Source organism: Patagioenas fasciata, chromosome 3 (assembly GCF_037038585.1).
Source record: "Patagioenas fasciata isolate bPatFas1 chromosome 3, bPatFas1.hap1, whole genome shotgun sequence".
Classification (NCBI taxonomy): domain Eukaryota; kingdom Metazoa; phylum Chordata; class Aves; order Columbiformes; family Columbidae; genus Patagioenas; species Patagioenas fasciata.
The window spans coordinates 15501097-15529063 of NC_092522.1; the positions used below are offsets into that span (position 1 = coordinate 15501097).

Consider the following 27967-nt stretch of genomic DNA (forward strand, 5'->3'; position numbering starts at 1 on the left):
CTGTACTTCCTTACAGCACAGTGAGGGTAAATATTGTGCAATTAGTTACCAGCAGCTGTCCCAGCCTGCCACCCACTGGTGATTAGAAGTTTTAGTCACAAGATATTAACCAAGTCTCGGATACTCTTCTTACTCAGATGCTTTTAGAAGGGTATGGCTTGCTGATCTATATCCACATATGTGAAATGACAGCCAGCCTGTAGAAAGATGAGCCTGGGATTTATAGGCTGAGTTGCATCAGTTATGAAGGTGTACACCCAGTTGGCCAAAGTTTAAAAAGGTTTCTCTTATATAAGACTGGAAATGGCTGTGCTTGCAGAAGCCCTGAAGTTTTAAACAGTCCCTTGATGCTAGCAGGAGGTGTAAAGATTGACAAAATATGAAGCACTAACACAGCCTGCAGGAGTTCAAGCCATCTATGAAGTTGGAGGAGTTCCATCTTAGAGTTCAAGCATATCAATGCTTTTGAAAGGCTTTGTTTCCTTTGTGTACAGCATATAGGAAATAAAAGTTTGAAAGCTACTCAAGCAACAAGACCTGAAGTTGCCACATTGCATGTTAACACCCATTCCAAGAACAATCCTGTTAAATATTTAACCCTAGTGCTCCAAATGAAGAGCTCCAGGTGATCAGTAATTTGTCACAGGTTCGTGCCTGAAACCCCCGTTTGCCCTTTTACATCCCACACAAAGTTTTGCCATACAAAACCAGCTTGTTCTATCAGAGATCTTTATTTGCTGTATTGCTGAAGTGTACAAATACTGAATGTAGTTATAGAAATGCAAAATATATTGTAGTAGAAATCTGTCTGGGAAGTGGAATGTTAGGATATTTACTTTATAAAATTACTACACTTATATAAGTCACCACCACTTGCAAGTTTTAAATATATCAGGGCTATGAAGAGACAGATTTATGATCCTGCAAGAAAAGGAGTTCTTCTCAGAAAACATTTTCTGCTAGGTGAAATCAGTCAACAGCAAATTGATTTCTTACATTTTACTCATTTTGAGTTATCAGTCAGCAGGATGTCAGCTACATCCAGACAATTCATACACAGTTTGGCTCTCATTTATACCAAGAAGGTCAATGTACCACTATCAACATATTTAAGTACTACTCAATCCCTGTGACAATATTTAAGCTAACAAAGTCAAGCCAATAAGTTGCCCCTGGCCATTGAGTGCAATTGACGCTTTTTTCACATTTTCAGAATAAGGCTCCTTAGTTCTTGAATAAGTCAATACAGCTTTGCAGGAGAGACACATTGTTCTGGAAAGGAAGAGAATTAATTTCAGATCAGTATAACTGATAATTTAAACCCTGCCTTCCACAATGAAGTAGCTTCCAAAATAGCAGGTCCATCACCCAAATTTTGTACCCTGTGACAAAGTTAAAGAGCATATACTGCAAAGACAAGCATTCAAGTAATAAAGCATCAAAACCAGATCATATGGTCTACAATCTGCCTCTTCCTGCAGGCTTGCAACCATGACTCTGCTTGTGGGAAAGAGGGGTAAGAGACAGAATAGTAAGTTTTTAAAGTGGACCAAATCAAACCACATTGTCAAGCCTTTTATGTGTCTCATTCGATATCAGCAGTGAAGCAGCTTCCTGTGACAAAGCCCAGCACTCTCAAGGAGTGGGAAGTTAAATTTCCCTTCTCCAAAAGAAGCTGGGGATGCACAGTCACCTCTTCCTGAGGCTCCCTGCTCTGTTCTCTACACTAAGTTAGCAGACTTGGTAACCTGTGTGCACTTTCCTGGATTAAGCTGGCAGCATATGGTGTTGTCTCCACAGCCTACTTCAAGCATACTCAGTAAAGCTTGGCAGAGGCTGCTAAAAAGCCAGTGTCCCCCTTCACTGACAAGCCAACTGAGAAAGGATGATGGCTAGATCACAAGCTGCAGAATGTGCTCTCACAGCACTCAGGAACACCTGAAGCAGCAGCTGCCTCTAGATGCAGGAAAGGTTGAAACCCACAGATGAGGCTGCCTCACGGGAAGTTAGGCAAGTGGTTGTGCACTACCTGCAAAATCGAGACTTCACACTTGCAGCACAATAGGCCAGTGTCCTAGGAGTGACAAGTAGAAAACAGACACTCTGCACAGGACAGATAAAACTGTCAGCATTTGTTCTTTGTATGCACAACACCTAGAGCTTTTCACTTCCTTTCCTTCACCTCTTCAGATCTTGGTTGAAGAGCCCAGCTCTTCTATTTTACACTTCGTAGTTTTAAAAGGAAACCAGCAAATCCTCCAAGTTACAGAACTCACTTCTCTCAAGCTATGCCTGTTAAATTCCAAAAAGAACACACCTTTGCGTGTTTTATTTCCAGTTCTGCCATTTCAATTAGGTTTTTGCGGAATGCTGCTATTCTCTTCTGTTTGAAGCTCATCAGTTCTGTAGGGAAGAAAGAACAAAGATAAGACACATACAAAGTGTGACATTTCAGTAATGCCCCTTACGTTTCCAGAGTTCTGTTGTACAGCTGTAGTTACAGCATTTTACTACAAAAAGGTTTGAGTTAGTCCTGCTGTTTCTAGCCAGAAGGTGCATATGTCACATGACACTGACACCTTGATGAGGAAAGAGACAGTTATCTAAGACAGAAAGGTTTTGCAGGAAGACAATTGGAATAAAACAGACACATAAGCTGAGAACCCAGAACATTTAAAAGACAAGAACGTTAAAGGAGTAGTGTATATACCATGAAAGTATGTTTCCTCTGGTTTATGTTGTCCAAAGACATCTAAGAACCAATGTTTGAAACTCTGTATGAGGCACTCAGCTGTACCAGAACAGAGCAAAAGCCTGATTGCACAGTTCTAATTGAGATAATGAGAAGTCTGAGTAGTTACTTTCAGCTAGAGGCTGAGATCAAGAGTACAGTCGTGAAAGCAAATACTAGGGGCTTATAATTAAGGTGAGTCTAGTACTGACATTGCTCTGCTTCAGACATTCATTCTTAAAGATACTTGGCTGCATTTATTTTACAGGCATCTATACTGCCCTTGGGATGTCCAGACTATTTGCTTCAGGAGAGTGTTCAAAAGCCTTCAGTAGTTGAAGGTCAAATGGAGACCTGAACTGCATTAAGATCTCCATTGAGCATAAATACAGCAAATCTTGTTTTACCTTGTTTTGCAGATTCTGAAATCTTTTCAAACTTCTGACAACAATCCTGTTGATATGCCTCAGCCAGCCTGACATCCTTGCTCTTTAGTCTGGCTTTATCTAAAGCTTTGTTTGAGTTTTCATAGTCAACAAGAGCCCTTGTACGTCTGTACAGAAGATCCTGAAAGTAGACAGGAATAGTGCAAAGCCTTATGAGGACTGCATCCCAAACTGAGATTACAACTACCTTAACAGCAGGAGATTTCACTTCTTTCAGCACCAGACTCTGCTTCTTCCAACAAGCCATTATAGCCTGCTATGCTCTTCACATAGCAACAGGAGCCTTTTGCCAGTGCAGTATCAAGTAATCAGAACAGCCACTTGTCCCTTAGTTGAGGAAGTCTGAGAGCTACTGTAGGGATCATTTCTTCTCTTAAAGTAGCTTTAACTTTCTGTAAGGCGGACCTTTCCACTAAGGAGTAATAGCACTTTCTGAATTCCCTCAGTCTCCTTCCAGTAAGGGGATATACTATCATTTAACTTGTTAGAGATCTGACAGTTTGACTGAAACACTAACTTAAACATGTGAAGCAGTACAGGTCTTTGTGTTAATTCCTTTCTAATCTAGCAGCAGTATAGTCTTGATATCTAAACATCAGTACACCAGACAGGGAGTCTGTAGTCAGTATTCCAGGGCACATGACATCACAGGTGCAACACTAGATGAAGATGCCCATCTGGTTATATCTAGATATCATTTCTCAGCATAGTCACGCCCTTGTCAAGTCAAGTATTGATTAGAGAAGAGTTGCTGATAAGGCTTTTGCAGTCACACCAGTTGACCAAACCCCTCTTGAAAGTCAACTCCAACAGCCCTCACATATTACTACATATTAATGATGAAGTACTTTAGTAATTGGGATTTACTTCAGGATTTTTAATCAGACATCATTGCTTTTACTGACAAGTCATGAGTACACAGGCAGGGGAAGGGTTAGAACACTGCTGCAGACTCAAATTCAGTTTGCTCTAACTTGCTTACAGACATCTAATGAGTTCTTCCTCTCTACACGCCAAAGAAAAATTTGTTGAAGATTTTAACCAGTCCTTCTGTAAGTGGACTGGGCTGCAGATAGCCAATATATAGTTTCTGTATTCTGATGTGGTTTAGGAGTGCCAGGTTTCTTCGGCAAAACAAGAGTCCACCTTCCCATCTTCCTATAGCACAAAGAATGCCATGGGTGAGTCATGATGCCCATAATAAAACTGAGCTTCAAACAGAAAACTGTTCTCACCTTAGCAGCTTCTATATTGAGCATGTAGTACCTCAACAGTTCAGAGAGCTTTAAGTCTTCATCAGATGAAACTCTACTCTCTACCTTCTGCAGAAAAGATCAGATAGTTGGTATATAACAGGAAACAGTAACATCCAGATTCAGATATTCTTTCCCTGCTCCAAAGCTTCTCTTACCCTGAGTTTCTCAAAGAGCTCAGCAACTTTCAACAAGTACCTAAGGGAAAAAAAATGACATAAGTAAGTATTAGATACTTCCTAGTCTGATGAGTTCCAGGATCAACTGACAGGAGACCAAAAAGCTGAAGGCTGGAGTTTATTCCTCCATACAGATCCAGACAACAGCTTAAGAAGAATTCGGGTCTAAGCAAAGACCTGGACGAAAGATGCCAATTCCAGCCTAGCAGACTAGTATAGTTGGGCAGCTAGACACCATTTAAAGTAACAACACTGATCTCTAGACCAGAAAGATCTTGTGGAGAATTTCCCCGCTGCTAGTCTCCAAGGAGGATGAGACATCTTGTTGTTTATTCAGCTATATACTCTTAATAAGGTCTTGGTAAACTGATAGCAAAAGCTTAGAAAGGTGGAAGAATTCACCTCAGAAAAGGTAACTAGACTTCCACAGCTTAAACTTTGAGTTTTCTGGAACTGCAAAGGTCCAGAAGAAAATACAGGCCTAGTGTAAGCTGCAGTTGTATTTAACAGCACATTAGAACACAATGCATAACCCCTTTCTCCCATAATTTCTGGGAGTGTGCAACCTGAACAAAAATTGAAGGAGACCTCTGTTTAGAAGGAGATTTGAAGACTAGCACAATTCAGCTCTAGGGCATAACTTGCAAGAGATCAGCTAAGAGTCAGATGCAATTGATAATTTTACATCTGTCATACCACAAGTATCAGATGAAAGAAAGTTTAATGCCACCTGCTTGAAATTCAATAAACTCAAAACAGTTATGACTCAATGTCCTGGATTTTACAGAAGGAATTTGATATTCCTAGACTCAATACATTTATAAACGGTTTGAATTACTTACTTTTTGATAACTGTAGGTTCCTCTAATGCCAGGCTGTTCAAGCAAGCTGAAGTATAAATATAGTCATCTGCAACATCTGCAAGAACAAGACAAGATTTTGAGGCTGAAATCAGCAAGACTGCAAGGTCTTTAGAAAGGTCTTTGAAAATATTCACTTTTATGAGATCGTGTCATCTTATCTGCTTTTGCACATGCATCCTTGATTCTGTTGTAGTAGTTCACAAGAAAAGTCTTCTCTTGCTCAAAAAAGTCTTCTACTTCCTGAAAGAGAGCATGACTTCAGTCAGTTACATTACAGCAGAATACACGCTCAATTTTGGGAAGGGTCAAAGAAATAACCACAGCCACCTGAGCATTATGCCTATCAGTCTCTACTGAAGAACAGAGTTCAACAAGACCCTAAGCCAAGGGTTTGACAAACCAAGCTGTTTGGACAGTTTCTTCATGATGAAGTGAATATGGGCTTGACACTGGACTATTCAACACTGCAGGTTATCTGAAGCAACCAGTAAGTTGGCATCAGAGGGCTACCAACTGCTGGAATTTTATTTCCCAGGTCTTCTACAACACAGTAGCTAAGCAGTAAGCAGTTTACAAGGTTGCCTCACATCCACAAACATTACATGTACTGAAATGTTTCATGACATTGTGTTTAGGACAGCAAGTCTATTAGAAAGAGCTACCATGGCAACATGATAGAAAAGCTGGACCAGTTACAGGAGTCTTTGGTATCTGATCTCATCAAGTGCAAGCAGAAACCCATAAATCATGTTTGTTCACAGCTCCAAAGTAGAAAAAAGCCACAAGCACATTCACCAAAGGTGCAATACCTTCCTGTCCACCAGCATCAGGTGTTAAAGCAACTCTTATGCATCCACCAGAAACTTTAAATATGCACTTTAAATTTAACAGCGTAAAGCTTCTATACTAGTCAAAATTAGTACAGGCTACTCCACACAACTTTTGGGACAGCAGTAACAAGGAATGTTAGCATCAGTAACTGAGCCTCATGCACATCAAGCCTGAAACAGACATAACTAACTTCCCTCAAGCAGGAAGCAAGAAAAACAAGATTAGGCTAAGTAAGAGGAAAACCAACTACCTTACCTTGACACCAGAGAAAAGGACTTCATCAGCACTCTTTACCACACTTTTTAAAAAGCCGCCAAACATCTCTTTTGTGTTTTTCCTCCGAACACTCAGCTGCAAAAGAGAGCCCAGGAGAGCTTTAAAGTCATACCAATGGGGAAAAGAGTGACTATTTTGACACTTGCAGTGCTGTAACATCATTTATATCTAGCAGACAACAAAGAAAGCCATTTTCCAAGCTCTCTATAATAGCCCTATGAGCTGTACAAAGATGGCCTGTGTAACAAATCTTTCGACTTTAACATGTTCAACTATGCTGTGCCTCAGATTTTTTTCATTCCCAGAAACAGCTCAGTTTCTCCTTGCATATCTTGGATCAGCATCCATCAGTCAATTAAGTGTAACAAAACAGATGCAGTACTAACTTTAATACACCTCCATCCTTCCTTTTTAGGACCATGCACTACACAGCATAGGTACACCTGAAACATATTTGTTTCTAAGACATCGAGACATACCAAGCTGGTTTCCTAATCAACTTGACTAGGATTAAAAACCACTGAGATTTATAGCAGAAAAAGGTCTAAAGGCCAGGCTTTCGTCCTTTAATCTCAAGAAGTACTGGCAATATCTGCTTGCTGACACTACACACAGATTTGCATAACATTCTGACTGGGCCCAGAGAAGTGACACACTTACACCTTGCCTCACTTTGAAAGGAGAAAAAAAGGTATCTTACATCCTGGTCATACTCCAGGAAAACATGAAAATTGCGATCTTTGCTGAGCACGGGATGAGAAGAAATCCGCTGAAGGAAGATTTCATGTGATGATACAGTCTTCTTGAAGACAGCCAGATATTCACTGAAGGAAAGAACAGACTAAGTCTCTTGTACTGCCTTCTTCAATATACAAAGAATTGCTTTAAGTTTACAGAGTGCAAATATTCAGCAGCATGCTTCTGAAATAGCTACCTAGGGATCAAGAAGCTATTTTCACTCTTTAGCTAGGAAGTTTTCCAGTTTGAGAGAAACTTTCAGCAACATCACAGCTCCAGGATTTTAAAGATTAGGCAGCAGCAAACACCCTTCAGAACAAGATTAATTACCACTAAATAAGTTTCTCTCCCAGGATGTTTCTCTAAGTACAGCTTAAGGCAGTATGCTCATTCCACTTACGCTTCCAGCTCTTGCTTCATTTTGGCAAACTCTTCTTTTGTCATAGACACTTCTCCTTCCCCTAGCTTCTGCATCTTCTCTCTGGGACCATCAAAGTCAGGCTTTGAAGGTGCTGGAGGTATCTAGCCAAGGAATTGGTTAGTGACAGATGCTAGCAAATAGTTTTCAAAAAAAAATCACTTCTAGACTTCTCTGGAAGGCTATGACTTGCCTGGTCATGGCAAGTGAGCAAGGCTCTGCACCCAGGAATTCTAGGGGCATGTTGATGCCTAGGTCCCTGCTGGCCCCTCCCAGCTCTGTGCTGCCCCTGACTCAGGAGAGAAATCAATTGAGATGAACAGCCTCTATAATCTACCCTGTAGCCAGCCATCTTCTGTGTCCCACAGGGCCTCCTACAGAATCATCGTAGAAAATAACACAACAAAATACTGTTAAACAGAGTCTTTATCTTCAGACAGATATTAATAACACCATTGAGTCAGGAACTTTCAGAGCACAGAGGTCTTTTTTTGCTGCTCCAAGCTACATGGAAAGCAAACAGAGCCGTACCACTCAAGTTGTTTGGGAATTAAGGCAAAAGGAAGCATAGGGAATACCTGAGTCATGAAACACTAGTATGATTGGTAAAGCAGACTTCACACTCTTACTAGTATGCACTTTAAATCACCATAGTCTTTCATTTAGAATTGCATTTTTTAGGAAGTACTTACAATGAGTCCTGCATACTCTTCAGTTTCAGTGAGCGTATCATGCAGCCACACAAAGTCTTCATGCTGCCTTGTAACTGAAAACTCAGGGCTTTGAAAAGCAGGCAGCGTAGTCTGGAAGAGAAGATATAGAAGCCCTACTGTTTTGTAAATTAGTGCTTTTAGAAACAGTTCTGTCCATTTCCAAAGGAAGCTATTTTGCCTAGTAAGAGCCTTGCCTACTCCCTTTTAGCTGAGCTGGCATTCATTTGAGAGCCTTACTACCAAGTATACTATTTAAAGAATAGGCACTGTTGTGGAATAGCAATAATGCAGCTTACTCAGTGAAGTTTTGCAGTAGCTGGTTTCCCCATCCCTACCCCCCAGCCTTCTGGTGTCACACTAGGATTCCTCAGCAAAGCAAATCCAGTCTTAGGAAATCTGAAGTTTCTGCAGATACATATATACACACACACCCCTGCCTTCAGGCCACCTTTAAGTGAAAAATCTCCATCTAGATTTCCTTCACTGTCAAGCCCATCTTTACAGTTATATTTATTGTAAATACAGAGATTAAGACCACTTGTAACTCTACAATCTTACCTTAGTATGCACAGTGAACTTCACTCTGTCCTTTTCACTTAGGGCATCAGGTATATCAATTTGGAGAGAAGGATCAACATTCAGGTCTACAGATACAGACCTCAGCTGCAAAAGAATTCACAGTATATGCCTTGGTCAAGCATGAAGTAGGTTTAGTGAAGAACCACATAGCACTAAATCTCTTCCTCCAACAACAGCACATTATGGACAAGCATGACAGCCTTGATACTACCTCCACATCATTGCGACAAGCCTTCTCTTCCAAACACAGGAAAAGAAAAAGGCTTGTTAGCTTAAAGTCTGAAGAAACAAGTGTTAGAGTTCACACCAGAGGTATTGGGAAGTTTTCTCTCACAAGAAGCATCCTCCTTCCAGTACTTCTCCAGCTTGTTTACTTGAAGCACATTAAGCCAAAGCCTACTATGCCATTTCAAAGATAACAACCCTAGTAGTTCTCTCTTTATGACCCTGTGCCTCCACAATATGTGGCAGAACAGTTGATCCTGGAGAAAAAAAAGGGTATGAAACCTCTTCCTTTAGGCTTCTATAAAGTTTGAGAGCCAACTGTTTTCTAAAAACATGACCAAACCCCAAGAACACTGCAGCACTAGCACTGCACCTGTTCAATCTCATTTTTAGGATACCTTGCATCCCATTATTCATTGCTGCTAGAATGTACACTTGCTGTTAAAGAAAGCCCCATTAAGCTGGTACAAGAACTAGTCTCAAAGATACCTGAATTTTCCTTTACAAAAAGCTATTTATTGCTTGTATCTGTAAGCCTCTTCCTCTCAAATCTAGGTCTTAGGCTTTCAAGACAATTTCTGTATCTGTCAACATTTTAATGCTATTTGTTTCCATTTAGAGCCGTTCAGAAGAGGTTTCTGAGCATGGTATGTGAGGAAGTCTTTATTGAACTTGGTATGCTCTGAGGTCTCCTGTAAAGACCAGACTTACTTTCCCAGTGCTTCAGACAGCCTACACCCAGAATACAACTTCAACCAAACTTTTATAGAGCAGTTCTCAGTTGAAGATGCTCTAGGTTACACACCACTAGCATCCTCAAATTATAGTCCTACTGAAATTCCTTGCAAGGACAGTCCTTTCTGACTCAAAGTAAACAAGGTCTTGATGCTGAAGACAGCACAATGTTCAGGGAAGTGGACAAGCTGCACTCATGAGCAGTAAGTGTGAGCATAACCATCAACCCATTTCTCCCTCTGGTTTACAATTTGAACTTCCTTAATCAGGTTGTACTTCACTGATCATACTCAACCATTGAAGACAAATTGTTTCAATTCCCTACAGGACCTCAGAAGCAAGCAAAACAGTTTAGATGTATCAAGCATATATTACCAAGATTAATGCATACATCCAGTTCTTACATTAAGTAGAATCATGTATTTAGATACCAAGGAATTGACCTTTACAAGCTATTAGTGATCACAAGCTTCAGTCATCTGCACCCCAGAAGCGTGCAGGAACCTTAGTCTATCATAGTATGGTGGTTCCTGTGCTATGAAACCCATCTTCTAAGAGGCCCTTCAGTGTTGCAGCCTAACAAGTCATCCTTATTTTCTGCATAAGAGAGAAACTGCCAGAGATCAAGGTTACAACATAGGAAGTTGACTGAAGGCTGACCATCAGAGGCAGGCTGAATCCCAAGGTTATCTTTATAAAGATAATTCTGAATGCCTTCCCAGGAAAGCAAGTGAGAGAACTGGGCCACAATGATGTTGTTTCACCACCCTGCAGCATATTAGTGCTCAGATCCCACATGCCCGGAGCTTCCCCCAACTACCTGATAAGTACAACAAGCTTCAGCAGCAGAGCCCACAAGCAAACAGTGCCAGACAGCATGTGAGCAATCCTGTCATATCACAGATAGCTTGAATGCTGCCTTAAGCTGCTGTAAAGTTGCAGAAGAACTGTTGAGAGGTTGTGCTTAATAAGGTGAAGTTTTGTTTCCAAAAGCTTTTTAGAAATTCCCTCTCTCTAGCCTGGGCATCTGTGTATTGCAGGCTGGGTAGATGAGAATTCTCCATGGCTGCCTGCAGAGGACACAGCTGTCAGGCTGATGTGCATCTGCCTCCATCCAGCCTGCCCTGCCTAGACTCCCACTACCACTGGTGGTCAATACCAGCATCCATGGTCAGATTCTCAAGCCTAAGCAAGGGATACCCCAGTCACTGTACCCTCATCCTTCTAGCCATGCTAGAAAGACTAACTGCTGCATACTACCTGTTTGCTAGAGTTAGAAAAAGGTACTTTAGCTAAGAGATATGCCTTTTATGCCTTATGACTATGGAAAGACCTTGTATTTGGCACACTGAGCTTCCCATTCTGACTCACATAGGACAGAAGGCTGCATATTGCCTTGGCAGCAAGCAAGGACATCAAGCTCACAGAGTATGCCCTGGAACACAGTTCTTAGTAGTCCCAGCACTGCTCACATGCAAATGGATGTCAGAGAGTCCAACAAGGTAGTTGCTTCTCTCCAGATACTTTATGGGACAGATTATTATATCTCTCTACAGGCATGCTACAGCCTACATAGGACTTGCTAAGAAGGCACAGACCAAACAGCACAAATGTGCATGTTTTGGAGGTCACTGACACTGGTTTAGGCAGAAGCTGCCCCACCCAAGCACTAGCAGGATAGGTAAATACCACCTCAGACATTAGTTTCACCAGGAGCACAGCCCACTCTCTGCCAGCTGAATGAAAGGCAAATTGGTCAGTGTTTCCCACCCAGATAACACCAGCAGCCAAAGCAGTGAGATGCAGACCCCGTTGTTTTGCATCCTGCTTACTTATCTTTACTGTCCAAATAGGATCAGCAGTGCTAACAATATGAACTGCTGAGTCTGGAAAGTACGATAAGCCAAAGGAAACTGCTTTCTCTCACATAAACTAAGGAAAAGATTACACAAATCAGCCAGTCCTGAATTTTCAACCTTTCTTGTTAAGCGTTGTGGAGAAAGTAACCCATGACTAGATGCTGTGTGAACACCCCTCCATGCCTGCACAAAAGGTGGGCAGGAACAGGCACAAGATGGTACTGCTCTGTCAGATTAAAGCAGTTCACATGTCACAGGTGTTTCTCCCATGCACTTGTACCATAAACTGCAGAGACAATGGGGCAAGAACACATAACTGACAGCTTTAACAGTCCTCAGGAATGCCCCTGCAGGGGAGCTTATTTACACAGAAACAACTAGGAGTCAGCAGCAGTGCTCAGCTATGCACTCTAGACCAGTGTGTACCATGCACAGGGCCCAAAGTGTAAGACCAGATCAGAAACAGGACAAGAGTCAAGACGACACCTACACATAGTGATGGGATCCTGCCCCTCAGGACTACATGAAGCCACTTGCTGATAAAATATTGTACCTTTCCTAACTAAACACCTGCTGTAAATGTACATTATCCAGCCTATACCTAAAGGCCACTCTGCAGGCTCAAACAAGAAGCGTATCTGTTTGAAGACAGCAGAGGATTATCACCTCTAACTTTCAGGATTCTGGAGCCATATGAAACAGAGGTTAATAAAACCACTGGTTTGTTCTAGTCCTGTGAAGGTCACTGTGGGCTCCTAACTCTAGGTCAGAGACATTTAGGATTATGCAATCACAGCAGCAAGGCTCAGACTACAAAGAGAGCATTCACACTGCCTGACTTCAAGAGGATGAAGTGCTTTGCTTCCCTACAGAAAGTGCTGGGGCAACATTTCTCCAGTGAACTGGAAGCAAGAAGCCCCCCTCATTATCCCAGTTCTATAAGGCATTAATCACAGAATGGTTGAGGTTGGAAGGGACCTCTGGAGATCATCTAGTCCAACCCACCTGATAAAACAGGTTCACCTAGAACAGATCATGTGAATGCATCCGAGCCTGTTTTGAATGTTTCCAGAGAAGGAGACTCCACAACCTCTCTGGACAGTCTGTTCCCACACTCTGTCACCCTCAAAGCAGTTTCTCCTCATGTTTAGATGGAACCTCCTATGCTTCAGTCTGTGCCCATTGCCCCTCATCCTATCTTTGGGCACCACTGAAAAGAGCCTGGTCCCATCCCTTTGACATCCACACTTGAGATATTTAAGTATAAATAAGATCCCCTCTCAGCCTTCTCCAGCTCTCAGTCTTTCTTCATAAGGAAAGCACTCCAGATCCCTAATCATCCTTCACTGGAACCCCCCAGTAATTCCTTAAGCCATTGCACATCAAGCAGATGTTCCACACCAACCCTTAATCAATACAAACACCTGCTCCTGCAGCATTAGCAGCTCATGTTTCAGGACCTTTCATTCCACCATCCCTCCTACACCCATCCCACAAGCAGGAATTAGGACCAACTTGCTAATGGTCACATGAAGGCCGTGCAGAGCAGAGCAATTAAACTTTCACCTCCAGGCACGCAGCATTCATCAGGAAACTACTCCTAGCTCTCTGGCCTGCCATGCCTGGCAGCTTCTTTGTATCTGGAGGTATTTCTCTGCTAGGACATCATTGCTTCCTCCATGCACTCAAGGCAGTGGGCAAGAGAACTCAAGTCTCCCTATTCCAGTTACCAGAAACAGGTCTGTCCCCCAACACCTTCAGGGGGATATAATTCAAACTCAGAAGTTGGTGAGAGATTATTTCTTGCTTGCAGCACATGCCCAAAAAGGTAGAAAGGATGGTGACTCCTGGAGCAGCACCATGGGGAAACAGCTGGGTTGGGCTGCAAACTGAAACACGCCCCCACTTTCGCCTCTCACTTCCCTTTGTCAGAAACAGCTTGGAGGCTTCTGGTTTGCATTGACTATGGCAACTGCTACAGCTACTCTGATGCCTTCCACGTCTAGGCTTATGCCTCTTTAATGACTCACATTGGGATCCTCAGGGTTTCTTGAGGGTTCAATAAAGACCATTCCCTTTTCAGTAAAGATACCACCCACCACAACTGTCTGACTTTGAAATGAGAGCAAGGCATCAAGCAAAGCTCTCCAGAATAACAGACATCATATTGATTAATGCTTCTAAGACCAAAGACTAAACACAAATTACGGTACCAATTAGGACACTATGACAACCACCTTATCTCAAAACCCAAAGAGAAGAGTCAGCAGAGAGCACTACTGTGACCAGTCAGGTAGAGTTTTACAGTACTTGCTTAAAGATGTTAAACAAACAACAAGAGAGCTGAATAATTTAAGTACAGCCATGTGATGACCATCAGATACCCAGGCTTCAACTTGACAGACACAAGTTTCTGCTCAGGCCTCACACAATGAAAACACATGTTCATGCTTGGAAGCATGCAGTGGGAGGAAATGCCCTCAGCTACTGAAGCTGCTCAGTTCTGCTGAGCAGCCTGAGCTGCTGCTTTTACAATTATGCCCTCTGCAATTTCAGCATCAGTTCTAGATGACTCAATGTTACTTCTGCATTCTAACAAAAGAATCTGCCAGTGCAAGCAACTGTGTACAACATCTGAACACTAGCAAAATAAGAATCTGTATTTGCTTTAAAAGTCTGATTAATCCAATGGTTTTCCACATAGCTGGGCTCCCAGAAGGAGCGAGGAGCCCTTTCACAAGGGTTTACATGCCACAGCTTTCTGCTTGTTGTCAGCTACCTTATAAAAAACTTCTCCTCCTGATAACCTATCTGCTGTCATTCAAGCAACAGCCACAAACAAGACTTCAGTAACTACATCTGCCATTACCCAGCATCCATTACTTTCACAGAGTAGGCTTTCTAATTAAACTAGTTTAAGTGCTCTCCAGAGAGCACTAAGAGATCATGATGATTTCTCGCAGTTTATACAAAGCCCTCAGTTCCAGAGGGCCTTGTTTCAATACTTGGGAGTTAACCAGCAGCCTCTCAGGGTACCTGGCCAGCAGATATTAGTGGCATTAGTTGCTGGAACTATGTTTCAGTCATATTTGGCACAAGTAGCTTAACTCTCCTCTTAATCAAGATACAAAAAAATATGTCTGAAAGTACACTGCGTGCATGCAGCAGTAGAGAGCCAGTACAGACTTGTTGTTAGCTCTCTGACATTCGGCTGAAACAGTCCTAAAGTAGTCGAAGTCACATAGAACCGGGAAAATAAACCAGCCCCTTCACATGCAGCCTTCATGTTGTTACTTATGCTATAGAAAATGCTTTCCGAAATTTGTGACTTGGGACTGTAGAAGTTCAGTGATGCAATGATTTAATTATTCTGCTTAAAACAAAGATAGAGGGAATAACAGTTCTGTTTAGTCACATAGAAATGGCATTCCTCACCAACTGCAGTGCTTGCCAAGTAAGCAGAAGGCAGCCTCTGTAGCCAGAGCACCTGTTGCCACTGGCTGTGCACTGAGCTGGCCTGATTTCTTAGCCCTCCTGTCAGAGGGATCTCTGCAGAAGCCAAGTGGTCATGCACCTCCTTACAGAGGGAAGGGGCTGTGGGAAGGACACTGTCACCATTCAAGGATTCCATATCCCAAGCAAAAGCCTCTCAAGCACACCTTGTTCCACTCAGCAGTGCACAGGACACTTCCACCCAACCCACTGCTTCCTCAGCTCAGGGAGTCAAGCAGCAGCTTTGGAAGCGCAGATCAAATCATCCCAGCTGCAGCAGTCTGCCTGCAGAGCACAGCCTATGGCTAAGCACTTTGAGTCCATATGCCATCTGTAACATGAAGCATACCCAGGTAAAATGGAAACTGTGCAACAGAAGCAAAGTTTAAGCCACAGTCAGCATCTACAAGAATGTTTTCCTGGCCTCCTGCAGCAATACAGCCTCACCATGCTCTCTTTACAACCCATGGATTTAAAATTATGCCATTAGCCCAAACCGGTAGGCCAGCTTCATGGAGGCTGTAAGTCCTTGACAGTACATTATGCCTATTCAGTACCTTTCACCTTCTAGCAGTTCATCTCCCCACATGCTTTTGGGCCCATCAGCACACAGAAGCAGTTTTCTCAAGGCATAAGCAAGATCTGGTAGACCCTCAATTCTTTCCAGAACATGCTGAGGTCATCTAGCACCAAGAACCACTGCTCAAGAGTGATAACAGCAAGTCCCAAGCTATGACATACCATTTTGTCTTCTACTGACTGTTCTGAGAAAGAAGGGCTATGATACTCTCAGTATTTTCATCCAGAACAGTTTGACTAAAGCCTTTAAAATACTATCACACCACTGACATTAAGAAGAAGAAATAGCAGAGTATTTGCACAAGCTTAGCTTGGCAGTCCCACTACTTGCTTCACTTTCTGAAGTGCCTTTTCCTCCCCATGACAGATTACACCATCTTTCCCACTGTGTTTCCAATCACCCTTATCCTACCCTCCCTTCCTCTTCCTACATATCCTGAACGTCTCCTGCTTTGCACCTCAGGGTCAGTTTTTGGTTTATACTTCCCATCCAAGGTTAATATCTAATGAAGTTCCCTTTATAGGCACAGGCTTTATCTACTGGCCACACACCAGCTCCATGTGGCTGTTTCCTTACCCAAACAGGAACAGACAAGATAGGAGTATTTCTGTCCTTCTCCCTGCTGCTGGAATCCCAAGACAGCCCTGCTACCTGAAACAAGCTAGTTAATCTTTGGCTATTTAGTATTAGAGCTTTAAGATACTCCAGCCCACACCATGGGGATATTTTCCCTTCCCCCAATGTTCTTCTCTGTTAAGTTGGAAAGGGCACATAAACACTCAAAGTTACCAATTCCTGCAAGACAGTTGATATTTTACCTTCCCTTCCACACATCCAGCTCCTGCAAAGCCTATAAAGACTTCCACTCAGTATTCTCAAATGGTAGATACTTTAACACTAATAGTCTCACATGCAGCAGAGAAAGGTTAAAGCACCAGTTAGTTCACAACTCAAAGCAAATAACCAGAAAACACCTCTTCAAACTTTTGCCATGTCTACTAGATCAAGTTCATTTTAGAATATTTGTAAGCAAGAGAAGTAAATGAAAGGAAGTTTTCTTAAAAAAAAAAAAAAAAGTTATTCAAGGTAGGTGTATTTCTAGCCTTCAAGACAAGTAATATACATCTTGCAAAAGGCTAGAGAAAACACCAACTGAGAAGAATTAAACACCTTTAATAGCTTAAAACACAAATCGTCTTCCTGTGAGTTAAGCTTAGTCACAATGCAAAACTGCATGCAGATGCAACAGTATGAAAATCAAACAGGCAGCTTACAGACTGTTAAAGGGCTGTCTTACGTTCTATTAAAGGTGTGTGTGGGATAGTTATTAAACCAGGTACACTAGGTAGGTTACACCAGGCAGTTTGTCCAGTATACAAAAAATTCCAAGCCCTGACTACATACACACACATTAATTCAAGAAGTTCCTGCCTTAGCACTTAATTTGTATTTGCTCTGAGAAGTTTGGTGTCTTAACACTGGGTAACACCTCATACTCTCTCAAAGACAAAACCTAAGTCTTGCACTTAAAGCTTCAACACTGCTACAAAGAAAGGAAAACCAAGTCAGCTACCGATGTGACAACTAAAGCAAAGAGGCATCACAGCTGAAGTGACAGCTGACAACCTAATTAACACAGGCCACACAAGCAGGAAAGCTGGTCACACAGAGCAAGGTTGAATGCCTCTAGCAGAAGAGCCGAAAGCAGTTTCCCAGTAGCACTGAGCCACAGGTCCCGATGAGCAGGTCCAGCTCCTGCAAGGCCCTGCCTGTCACCCTGTTCCCACCTCCAACCAGGTGCTCCGCTCACACCCTACTCTGCCTTGTGGCAGCTACAGAACCCCTCCCTTCTCCTCCTTCCCACCCTGTTTTTTCGACCCTCTTTTCCCCTCTTTATTTCTCTCGAGGCGCCTCTTCCTTCAGGGGCAGCTCCCTGTGCTTCCCCTGACCGCCCGCCCTCAGAAGATCTTGCGTGTAGAGAGCGCGCAGCACAGAGGCCAAGAAGCCCAATAATTAAAATACAAACACTAAAAGGAACACAAATAAAAACCTGCCATTGCCACAGTGCTGCCGGGGGGAGGCAGGGTGGGGAGCTCCGTCACACCCCGCGGGACCAGTCCGGGACCGACCGCGGCCCTCAGCCCGGCGGAGCACGGCCGCACCCCCACTGCTCCTCAGCCAAATCTGGGTCGCCGTCCCCACCTTGTTCTGCGTGTCCTCTCGGAGCAAATCCATGTCGCCCGAGCGCGGCCAACCGCTCACCACCCTCCCCGCCGCCGCCGCCTCATATAGCCCGGGGCGGAGACACCGCCTCACGCCGCCGGGACACACCCCCACCGTCCCGGCGGCACCCGCGCGGGTCCGCGGCCATCTTGGGTAAGGGCAGAGTGCCGCTTGCCTTCATCCAAGATGGTGGCGTAATGGTTTTACTTTTTTTTTTTTTTTTTCCCCCTTGCTTTTAGAGCTATGGGTTATTCTCGGCAGAGATTTTCAAAGAACACTCAAAAAATCGAAAGAAAGGAACAGGCTTCTCTTACCACCGCTCTTAGGGGCTCCAGCGCAGGGAGAGGGTCCAGGGCTGACTGCGGCTGGAGAACTACAAATCCCAGGAGGCCGCGGGGCTCGCGCGTGCGCAGCGTGCTCATCGGTGGCAGCCGGAGCGCGCCCGCGCACATGGACAGCGGCCGTGGCGTTGGCGGGAAGCGCGGACCTGAGGTAACGGCCGCTGCCCGTGACAGGGCCGGGGCCGGGCTCGGGCTCGGGCTCGGGCTCGGACCGGTGGGAGCCTCGGTGGGCACGTGCAGCGTGGGGAGAGGAGAGGAGAGGAGAGGAGAGGAGAGGAGAGGAGAGGAGAGGAGAGGAGAGCAAGGAAAAAGGAAGGCAAGGGAAAAGGAAGGCAAGGGAAGGTGGACTGGGGCTGCGTGGCCGTCGTTAGCTGCGGTGGTGAAGCAGAAAGGCGCTCCCTCGAGTCCGGCCTCTCCACCTGGCTCGGGTCAGCTGAGCGAGAGCGCAGGTGCCCTGGGCCTGCAGTTCTCTCCTGCCCCCGCACCCTGGCCGCACGCCCGGGGAACGTTTGCCCGCTCCTGCCCCTGATCTGTGATGTGGGGCTCACGGCGGGGCTGGCCCGGGCCGGGTGGGTGTGTCCGCTGGGCAGCGGGGCCGGAGCAGCTTATCCCTGAGGGAGTGTCGGGGGAAACCGTGCACAAGCGCTACCCGGGATTTTTGGGCATCTGGTACCTCCGTCTGCTGGAGGGCACTTGCTGGTCACCGACATCAAGCCAATTATTGCACCCGTTACTTTGCTGGAAACGCTGACTTCGTGTTACAACCCTGTTTCCCAATAATTCTCTTCATTGTAGGCTTGTGCTGTAAAGTGAGTTGCTATTTTTTTTTTTAATCTCATTTTTCTCCCCGTGTTGTTAACTTCCCAAAAGACGGAGGTGTGTTTTTAACCTGGCTTGGTTCAATGATTTAGCTTACAAACTGTAAGGAACCAAGAGAGGCTGGCAGCAGGGAATGGGCAAGTGTGCTAAGTCCTAAAATTGCTAAAGCTGTCAAAACCCTGCATTATTAAGCTGTAACCAGAAAAATAAGAGAAAGGGCTCACTCTGACCAAAAAAAAAAAAACAGGTTGCTGTTGCCTCTCCACATCAAATAGTAATACTTCTTCACAGATAAAAAGACCTGTGATGTTAACTTAAAATCATACCTTCATCAGCAGATTTGCTCTCCTCAAATTAGGGACACAGGGTAACACATCTGTAACTGTGTTTAGTAGTGCTGTCTCTGAAGTCAACTAGTGCTTTTGTTTGCTTGATGGGTGACTGTGGAAAAAAAGCTGTATTGATTATTGTCCGAAAGTTTTTATGGATGTGAACAATTTGCTAACTAACTCTTTCTTGTTCCTCTCACTTAGGCCACTCATTCCTATCCTGGAAAAATTTCCTCAGTTGTGTTAGTCCAGTTGTTGGAGCTGCAAAGTCAACTGGCTTGGGAAACTTAAGAGAAGTACTTTTCTTTTTTTTTTTTTTTTTGCCTGGTTATTTTGTGTTCAGTTCTCCAGTGTGGGTCATCATGCAATACCTGAAGCAGTTTTACTAGTCTTCAAATACAAACTGTTTCAGAGAGAAGAGAGACACTTCCCTTGAGAGAAATATCAGTTAAATTCTTTATGTTTGAGAGTAGATCCAGACCACTCCAGCTCTATTCCTTGTAAGTTATTTGCACAGAAATGCCACTGTGATTTATTGAAAAACATGTGATTCTTTATTCCACTAGATACAAGTGTTCTTTATGTCTCAGCAATCCTAGAAGCGCTTCATTTGTAGAACAGCACAGCAGTTGACAAACTCCCTTTCTCAGTGGTTCAGTTCACAGAGTGGACAAACATTTCTGCAGACATTACTCAAGAACAATATAGACTGTTAATTAAAAATTCCTACTAGATGTTACTGAAACACTACATCAGTGTTATAGTAAATTAGCCCCAGGCCTTGTAATATTGCATATTTTAATAGCCACATGATTCAAAGCACTGATCTGGTATAAATTTACGTTTTAACAAATGTTGAGGGGGCAGCTTACAAGGAGAGAACTTCATGCTGACTCAGGTATCATGTTGCTTCCTGCAGCTGACACAAGGCCAGAATAAACGTTTTCTTTTGTGCTCTGGCTCATGTAACAAATACACAGTCATTGACCCAATGCTTATTCTGTTCTCATTAATACACTTGGGGAAGCATATTAATGGTCATCAAAGAACAGCCCGAGAAACTACTAGCTTGGATGCTATTACATTGGAATATGAGGGGTTTTTTTCATGTTTAGTTTTAAATCACAGCTTCAGCAGCTCTATTTAGAGGTAAACCCTAAGAAATGAGACATTAATTTTTAGGCACTGCTTCTTGTGATGAAAGAATACAATAGAGCATTTTGTTTGAGGTATTAAGTCTGACATTTATGTATCCCTTTGTTGCTTTTACTGTTTTTTGTTACCTGCTGCAGCAAACTGACACCTGTCGTAATACGCTAACATTGTTCATTATTTCTTTTTCAGCAAGAGGCAGATTCTGTCAGGTAACTGATCCTATTCCAAGACTGAAAAAGTCTGTTTAGAAATGTGATTATCTTCTGAGAATAATTAGTTACTGTAAATGCTGGCATAACGGTTTTGCAGAAATGAACTGCTTTAGGATATTCAAAAGATAAAACAGGGGCAGCTTCTTAAAAATAGATTTATTAGAACAATTGGTAGTAATAGTGAAGACATATAAAATTCATTTGCTGAAAATCCAAGGGGAACTGAAAAATTGTAACATATACTTCATTAAAAGTACCTCTTTATGCTGTTATAAATTTTTAGCAAGCTGTCAAGAGCTTCTTGACATAAAATGAAAAATGAGAGGTAACATAAATTTGGTTACATTTCATTTAAGTTTGTAAAACTTCCTTAGATGTCCATGAAATGAAGCAGGGCAGAACTTAAATTACAGAACACAAACAGTCCAATTTCTTGCTGCTGTGTAACCTGTCTAAAGCAGGTTGTTCTGTTTTTTGGCAAAACTTGCACACTTTTGTGGAAATAAAATTATTGAAATTGTCTGGTTTGTCCCTTTGTAACTTACCTGACTGTGCTTTTCTCATCTTCAGCTGGGAGGGTAATTTTGACAGGAATCTGAAGGTCAGAGTATGCTCAGAGGGTCATGCCCATTCTTGCTGTTGAACACTGGAAAATGACAAAACAGGTGCAACTCCACCTAGCCCAGTTCTGCTGGATAAGGAAAGCAGATTTAGATTTGGTTTGATATTAAATATAGTGTAATCATTTAAAAAAGGAAGTGGCACATTCAAAGTATCTTAAATGGTAAGGTTTCCTGTGTAATGTAGCTTACTTTATCATCAGATTGTAAAAAGGTAGCGGAAGTAACCAGTTGGTACTTTCATTATATTCCTCTGTTATGGACTATGAAGCAATTTTAAATTCATTAGCTATTTTGATTGATGTGCATTGTAATTATAGGAAACCGTAACTAAAGACTGAGACCATTATACAACAGCGTAGCAAATCTGGTTGTAGGGTACCTGGTACCACGTCAGAAATGCCACTTCTACATAACACAAAGTTCTGATCCAACCTCATTGTGTTTTCCTGGTTCAGATCGGCTTTTGACAGATTTTGTATTGGGTTACATGCTATCTGTTTGTACCCTTGATGTCTTGTGTCAGCTTTTTGTTATATCAGTTATTTGCCCAAACCATACCAAGACAGCATGAGTGTATTTGCCTACTCCTGATTAAGCTTCTACAGCTGGAGGGTTTTGTCCTTCACAGATGAAGAACAATATTTATGGAACCAGAGCCCAAGGTCTCACCCTCCTGTTCTGTGATGCCTGGATCCCACCAGCTGCAGCCAATACAGCCACATTTTTGTGAACTGCTTTGTGTGGCAGATACCTGCACCCACACGCTGGTGCCACTGCAGTTCTGCAGGAGTGCAGGATCTGTCCATACAAAATAACTCCTCCTACTATGTTTTTTTTTTTCTGTGGTGCCTACAGTTGGGGCAGTGTATGAAGTGCTGTGTAAGAAGTGTGGGGAAAGAAAAGAGTAATGTTAAAGTATTTTCAGGAACAAAATGCTGATGTCAGTTGGTAATGTGTGTTGTCCATATTCTTTGTTTGCAGTCAATAGAAGGGAAGTTTGTAATGATAAGCAGATAACATTCAGTAGGAGAATAGTGCCTCAATTCTGCAAGTTTTTAGTGTTGATTTAAATGCCACTATTCAAGTGTTTACAGTTTATCCTTGTGCATAAACTTTCCTGGACTTAGCACTGCAGTTACAATGTAGTCTTGAAAGCTATACTGTGAACTTTAAGTTTCTTAGGACACAACTATGCTGGCAACTCAGTTTAGAAAAGTACTTCTATATTTTGCTCTGATTTTTAAAATATTTATTTGAATCTGAAGATACTTGCAGTACATCTGTTTTCTCTTTGGCTTTCCCAGTCTAGAGATTCCCAATTTCAGCATCCATATACTGCTCCTGTCTGCTAGGAATACAAGAGAAAAACATGTTTCTATTCTGCAAAAGGTAGTTTGTCACCACAATCCTCTTAAGTTTGGTATCCGCTATAAACTTGCTTGTTTTTAATACCTCATAACAGTGGATTTGCTTAATTCTCTTCTGCATAGCATTTTTTTTTAATCCCTCCCCCCCTTTTGCGGGGGGTGTTTGCTGTGAAACAGTTTTTTGTGTCTCCTTTCATGACAGTTCTGCTACTGTTGCAGTCAGAGCATCCTCTGCTACAGTATTTGCTTCTTGCAACATCTTCATGCGTTTGCCTTGTTTCAGGTTTTGTGGATAGCACAGGTTGTTTTCATCATCTTTCACTTTTTTCATTGCTTATTGGTTCTTTCTCTTATTGTGTTCTTTATTTAAAGGAATTTTGGTGACATAAGGTGTATTAGGGCACTTTGACCACAGCAGTTCTTTGTTTGGCAAAGAACAAAAATAGGTTAACGGTAGAGTTTTATGACTCTGGAAATCACAAATTTCTTTTTCCACAGGGAAAAAATATGGTGACCTACAGACTGTTCCTAAAAGAAGAAAGAAAACTATAACTACTTACAAATGTTTCTTATCAGAATGAAATTCCTACAGCTACTCTCCAGGAAACCTGGGAAACTGGAAATGCTTTTCCAAATACCTTTTTGCCAAAAGCAATTCCCATATTTGTGTCTGGCTACCTCTACTTGTCTTTATAGTAAGAAGAAAAAAGTTAACAGTTATGAACAAGTTGACCAAGAAAAATACAAGAACTTGGTCTACTCTGTTACATCTTACAAAACCAGTGCCCAGACACCAGAGACAATATTTGAAGAAGACAATTTGTTATATGGGCCTCCAATTAAAACTGAAACAAAAACTCCCAAGAACTGGGTTCCTTTAATAAATCCTAGCAAGAGAATTCCCCTTGTCAACAGTCATTCAAACCTGCCCATGAAAATCTCTTTACCAAGAACAAAAATGCCCAGTGTTACCCGTGTTCTCCAACAGACTATGTCTCCGCAGCAAAACTTTTATTTAGAAAGATGGAAGCAAAAAATGATACTGGAACTTGGAAAAGCTGGGTTTGATGAGTATACTAAAAGTAAGTCTAACCACAGTGTGATTACAAAGTAGAAGCAGTAGTGTGGATAGCTGGCTGAGGAGTGCTGGCATAGTTGCAGTGTCTGGCCCTACACCTCAAGTGTTCTGGAAATCCTGTAAGTTTTTTTCCATTTTGGGGAAAGAGCATATTATGAGTACACTTGTTATCAATGAATCTAAGCTCTGATCTTTGTTCTCAGACTACCAAAATGGATTCAGAAATGTGTGGGAAATGAGAATTAGACTGTAGACGTTCTTTGCTCTGTACTGTCTGCTTCTCCTTTATTTCTCTAGTTGCTAGTAGCTATTTACAAATTGATATTTTCCAGCTGATGTTACTGAACCTGTTTGCAGATACAAAGCTACATTGTAACAAGATGGAAATAAGCTTGAGTGTTTAAAAAAAAAAAGCTGGTTTTGTTGAAGTTCTTCAGTAACTAGTTTATCCAGTATATACAGCCTTTTCTATGAAATTGGCATGCATGTAGAGGTTTTCATTTCGTGAGACCTACAAAAATGACTTCCTCTGAGCTGTAGGACTGAAGGGTATCTGGGAGGACCTGAGGAATGGTAGGTAGCCCCTTGTAGCAAGGTTCGTAAATACCTGAGCACTCCTTACGTTAGTTATTATGCTTTTTAAAACTGGATATCCTTTGTTTATGCTTTTTGAGTTACTAAGCATTTCTGTGAATAAGGTGGCATAACAAACATTACACAGCTATTTAAAATGTATCTTTCTTGGAATAATTTCTGAGACAAGCAAGCCCTTACTCCTAGAGCTATACCAACCCCTTTCAAAAGGAGTCTAGCTCCATTCAAATGAACTGATGCAGCAGGAGAAGCAAATGCAGCAAAAGCAGCCTAGAATAATATTTTAAATTCCATAGAAATTCACAAATTTATTTGAATAAACAAATCAAAAGTCATATTTTGTTTCTGAGTAATTAATGAGATTTTTTTAAAGTAATGTAAGCATTAATATAAGAGATACTAATTTCACTGTTGACACTTGATTTATGTTTATGTCTCATTCCCTTCTCCTCCTCAAGTCCTCAAGCTTTCAGTACAAAAACCAGGACTAGCTTAAGAGCTATGTTGTGTAATATCTAGAATACAAGTCCATCAGGTATTATAAGTAGTGTCTAAAATGTGGGTTTTTTCACATTTTTCATAGATCTTTTCCTCCAAGGAGAGCTATTTCATGCAGCTTTGGAATCTATATTCCTGTCTGAAGAGACTGCAGCTAAGGAGCAGGGAAAAGACATTTCCGGCTACTTGTCAAGTGTGCAACATGTCTTAAAAGATATCAGCGAAGTGAAAGCTCTGGAAAGTGCCGTTCAGCATGAGACTCTCCAGTATCTGGGCCTGGTAGACTGCGTGGCTAAGTATCGGTGAGGTAGTGGTTCTCTAAAAAACCTGGTAATGCCAGTGTTGCGTGCTGCTCCGTGACACATGGGAGGCTGCGTCCTGGGCTGGAGCAGGTGTGTTGGTGAGGGTGGGGGGAAAGCTGAAAAGATCTTGCGATGGAGGTGAAATGAATGAACTCCCCTGGATCAACCTGAGGACAGAAGTGCTGTTGTTCTTTGTCGAGAGTTCCTCACTGGAGCAGGATATGAGAAACCATTTTTCTAAGAGGTGGTAGATGCCTCATCCCGGGAAACACCCAAGGCCAGGCTGGATGGTGCTCTGAGCAACCTGATCTTAGTTGAAGATGTTTCTGCTCATTGCAGGGGGTTGGACTAGATAACGTTTGAAGGTGCCTTCCAACCCAAACTATTCTATGAGTGGGGAAGAGTTAAGTGCTCCTCAGCAGTTGCCAGGAACTGTAGCAGATATTAGTAAGTCTTGATTTTTGAGATCTAAACTACCATTGTGGAAGAGACTTGCTTAGTCTGGGCTTAGGAATGAGCAACAGGATGTCAGGTTGAAACAGATATGCCTTTCTTTACTGTCCCATGCCATATTTCTCACTGTGACTAAACTTAAGTTTAAAACGTCCTATCTTTTCATCTTATGCAGAGGCCAGTTGTGTGTGATTGACTGGAAAACTTCAGAGAAACCAAAGCCATCTCTGAAGAATACATTTGACAACCCATTGCAGGTTGCAGCATATATTGGAGCCATAAATCATGATGCCAGTTATGACTTCCAGGTCAGTAGGCCTGCTACCTGCCAAGACAGGCAGCAGTGCCCACATTATTTTCATTTCTCCCCACCTCCTGCTTTTAGCACCTGCCATCCGTCATGAAACTGTTGGTAGGATTTGTAACAAAGCAGCCCAGTTTTAGACCAGGTTAAACTGACATACTGTGAAATTACTCTACTACTCTGGCTAATCCTGCTGCCTTTGCGTGTCAGCAGTATATTTTCATTGGTTTTGAGGAACTGCTTAGTGGGACCCAGGGATGCTCTGTATCATCGAAAGTCAGATGAACTCCCAGAGACTTGGCATCTGGGCAACCCCTAGTGATTTGTTCTGTGTGGTTTTCGCTTGTGTCAAGAACAGGAACGGGAAGGAAAGGAAGTCAAGCAAAAGAGCCCGCAAACAGGGAAATGTGGAGGGAGGGCATTGCTTGCATCATGTGTTGCTATATCCCACTAGCAAATGAGGGACTAAGTGATTGGCACTAAGTGATATACTTAGAGTGTTTGGAGGTTCCTCAGAGTAAAGCAGTGTGTTGTTAATCACTTAATCAGAAGACAGTGGAATAATATTTTTAAAGACTCCAAACACAATTCTGGCCAGGCCTGCTTGGCCTCAAGGATTGCTATTTCAATACAAAACACTGAATGGGGGAAATACAAAGCAGAAGAGAGCAAGGTAATTTGTAGGTTTTTCAGACAACTTTCTAGAATGTTACAGAGATTAGTAAACAGAAGCACTTAACAGATATGGTCCTTACAGAGTGAAATACAGGCAGCAATTCTAGAATTCTGCTATTAGCCTTCTGTCCCCCAGCTCTTTCTCTTCACCCCAGTAGCTGAATGGTGTTTGGATTCCAGCTGTTTGTCAAGTATAATAGATGTCGGAACACACCTAAATAACCGTTTTCATTCAGACTGATGTTGGAGAATGACATCAGTCTGGTATATGACCCCAGGCAAAACCTGAGAATTTTACCAGCATCTGGTAAAATTCAGGAATTCAAAGTTTGAGTCCTTCAGTTTTCACCAAAGCCAGTCAGAGCTTTGAACTTTCAGCATTTAAATGTTAGTCTCCAAGTAGTTTATGTTAAATTGTTGCTCTTTTGTTCCCCACCTCTTAAGGCACTTATATGTTAAGGATGATGTTTTGCAGTGAGGTTTAGTGTTCAGAATTGCTGATTAAAGTTGTGTATTAACACTGAATTTCTGACAGCCTTCTGGTTTTAACTGTAGGTCAGCTGTGGACTCGTTGTGGTTGCCTACAAGAATGGCTCCCCTGCGCATCCGCATTTCATGGATCCTGACCTGTGCTCGCAGTACTGGAATCAGTGGCTTTTGCGCCTTGAGGAGTACATGGACAGAAACTGACCCAAACTAAGCTGTGCAGAAGCAAGTGGTCTGAGCACAGAGCCAAAGCAATAATCCCTTGTTTAAATCTTTCATTGGAATACATATGCTTTTTTTCAGTAACTTTGCTGATTTCTTAATATTGGAGGGTTTTCGACCCCCCTCAAAAAAAAAAAATAAAGAAAAATTGGAGTGGGAAATGTGTATTTGCTTACATTGTAGGTGACTGAAGTGGACCTGGCTGGACAAAGTCATCTTAATTAATCTCTGTTTTTCCCTACAGAGTTTATGAAACCTGAGATTGATAGGGAAGTTTCTGTTATCAGTAAAACTGTTCAATAAATCATCCTCCTTTTGTCATTTTTGAGAAAAAATCTGTTGCAGAACTGAGCCTTTGAAAATTAAGG

General features: G+C 42.4%; 2 protein-coding genes across 15 annotated transcripts; one reads left to right on the top strand and one right to left on the bottom strand.

Moving 5' to 3' along the window:
• Nucleotides 1–712: 712 nt before the first annotated feature.
• SNX5 (sorting nexin 5) lies at nt 713–18506 on the bottom strand. 2 transcript variants are annotated; one of them, XM_071805850.1, is made up of 13 exons: nt 18456–18506; nt 9007–9111; nt 8428–8538; nt 7718–7839; nt 7280–7403; nt 6559–6654; nt 5607–5712; nt 5452–5527; nt 4589–4628; nt 4413–4499; nt 3139–3298; nt 2318–2403; nt 713–1272 (listed from the first exon to the last, which is right to left on the bottom strand). In XM_071805850.1, the coding sequence occupies exons 4-13, from the start codon at nt 7789–7791 to the stop codon at nt 1225–1227; spliced, it is 897 nt and encodes a 298-aa protein (XP_071661951.1). In that variant the 5' UTR covers nt 7792–7839; nt 8428–8538; nt 9007–9111; nt 18456–18506; the 3' UTR covers nt 713–1224. The 2 variants fall into 2 exon arrangements, with proteins under 2 accessions (XP_071661951.1, XP_065691817.1); XM_065835745.2 differs by lacking the exon at nt 18456–18506 and adding an exon at nt 18121–18271.
• On the top strand, nt 18502–27920 carry MGME1 (mitochondrial genome maintenance exonuclease 1). 13 transcript variants are annotated; one of them, XM_065834236.2, is made up of 9 exons: nt 18502–18633; nt 19835–19926; nt 20975–20994; nt 21568–21662; nt 22925–23009; nt 23486–24069; nt 25243–25459; nt 26088–26220; nt 27447–27920. In XM_065834236.2, the coding sequence occupies exons 6-9, from the start codon at nt 23550–23552 to the stop codon at nt 27579–27581; spliced, it is 1005 nt and encodes a 334-aa protein (XP_065690308.1). In that variant the 5' UTR covers nt 18502–18633; nt 19835–19926; nt 20975–20994; nt 21568–21662; nt 22925–23009; nt 23486–23549; the 3' UTR covers nt 27582–27920. The 13 variants fall into 13 exon arrangements, with proteins under 13 accessions (XP_065690308.1, XP_071661953.1, XP_065690305.1 ...); XM_071805856.1 differs by lacking the exon at nt 18502–18633 and adding an exon at nt 18777–18798; XM_071805852.1 differs by lacking the exon at nt 21568–21662 and having other exon boundaries at nt 19835–20130.
• Nucleotides 27921–27967: the final 47 nt, after the last annotated feature.

Excerpts from the sequence above, each read along its gene's own strand:
- SNX5 (XM_065835745.2), bottom strand. The coding sequence starts at position 18,153 with ATGGATTTGCTCCGAGAGGACACGCAGAACAAG. Across the intron at positions 5,528-5,606 it reads GATGACACGATCTCATAAAA|ATGTTGCAGATGACTATATT; the intron begins GTGAATATTTTC and ends TTGTTCTTGCAG. Across the intron at positions 4,500-4,588 it reads AGCTCTTTGAGAAACTCAGG|AAGGTAGAGAGTAGAGTTTC; the intron begins GTAAGAGAAGCT and ends TCTTTTCTGCAG.
- MGME1 (XM_071805852.1), top strand. The coding sequence starts at position 23,550 with ATGTTTCTTATCAGAATGAAATTCCTACAGCTACTCTCCAGGAAACCT. Across the intron at positions 24,070-25,242 it reads GTTTGATGAGTATACTAAAA|ATCTTTTCCTCCAAGGAGAG; the intron begins GTAAGTCTAACC and ends CATTTTTCATAG. Across the intron at positions 26,221-27,446 it reads ATGCCAGTTATGACTTCCAG|GTCAGCTGTGGACTCGTTGT; the intron begins GTCAGTAGGCCT and ends TTTTAACTGTAG.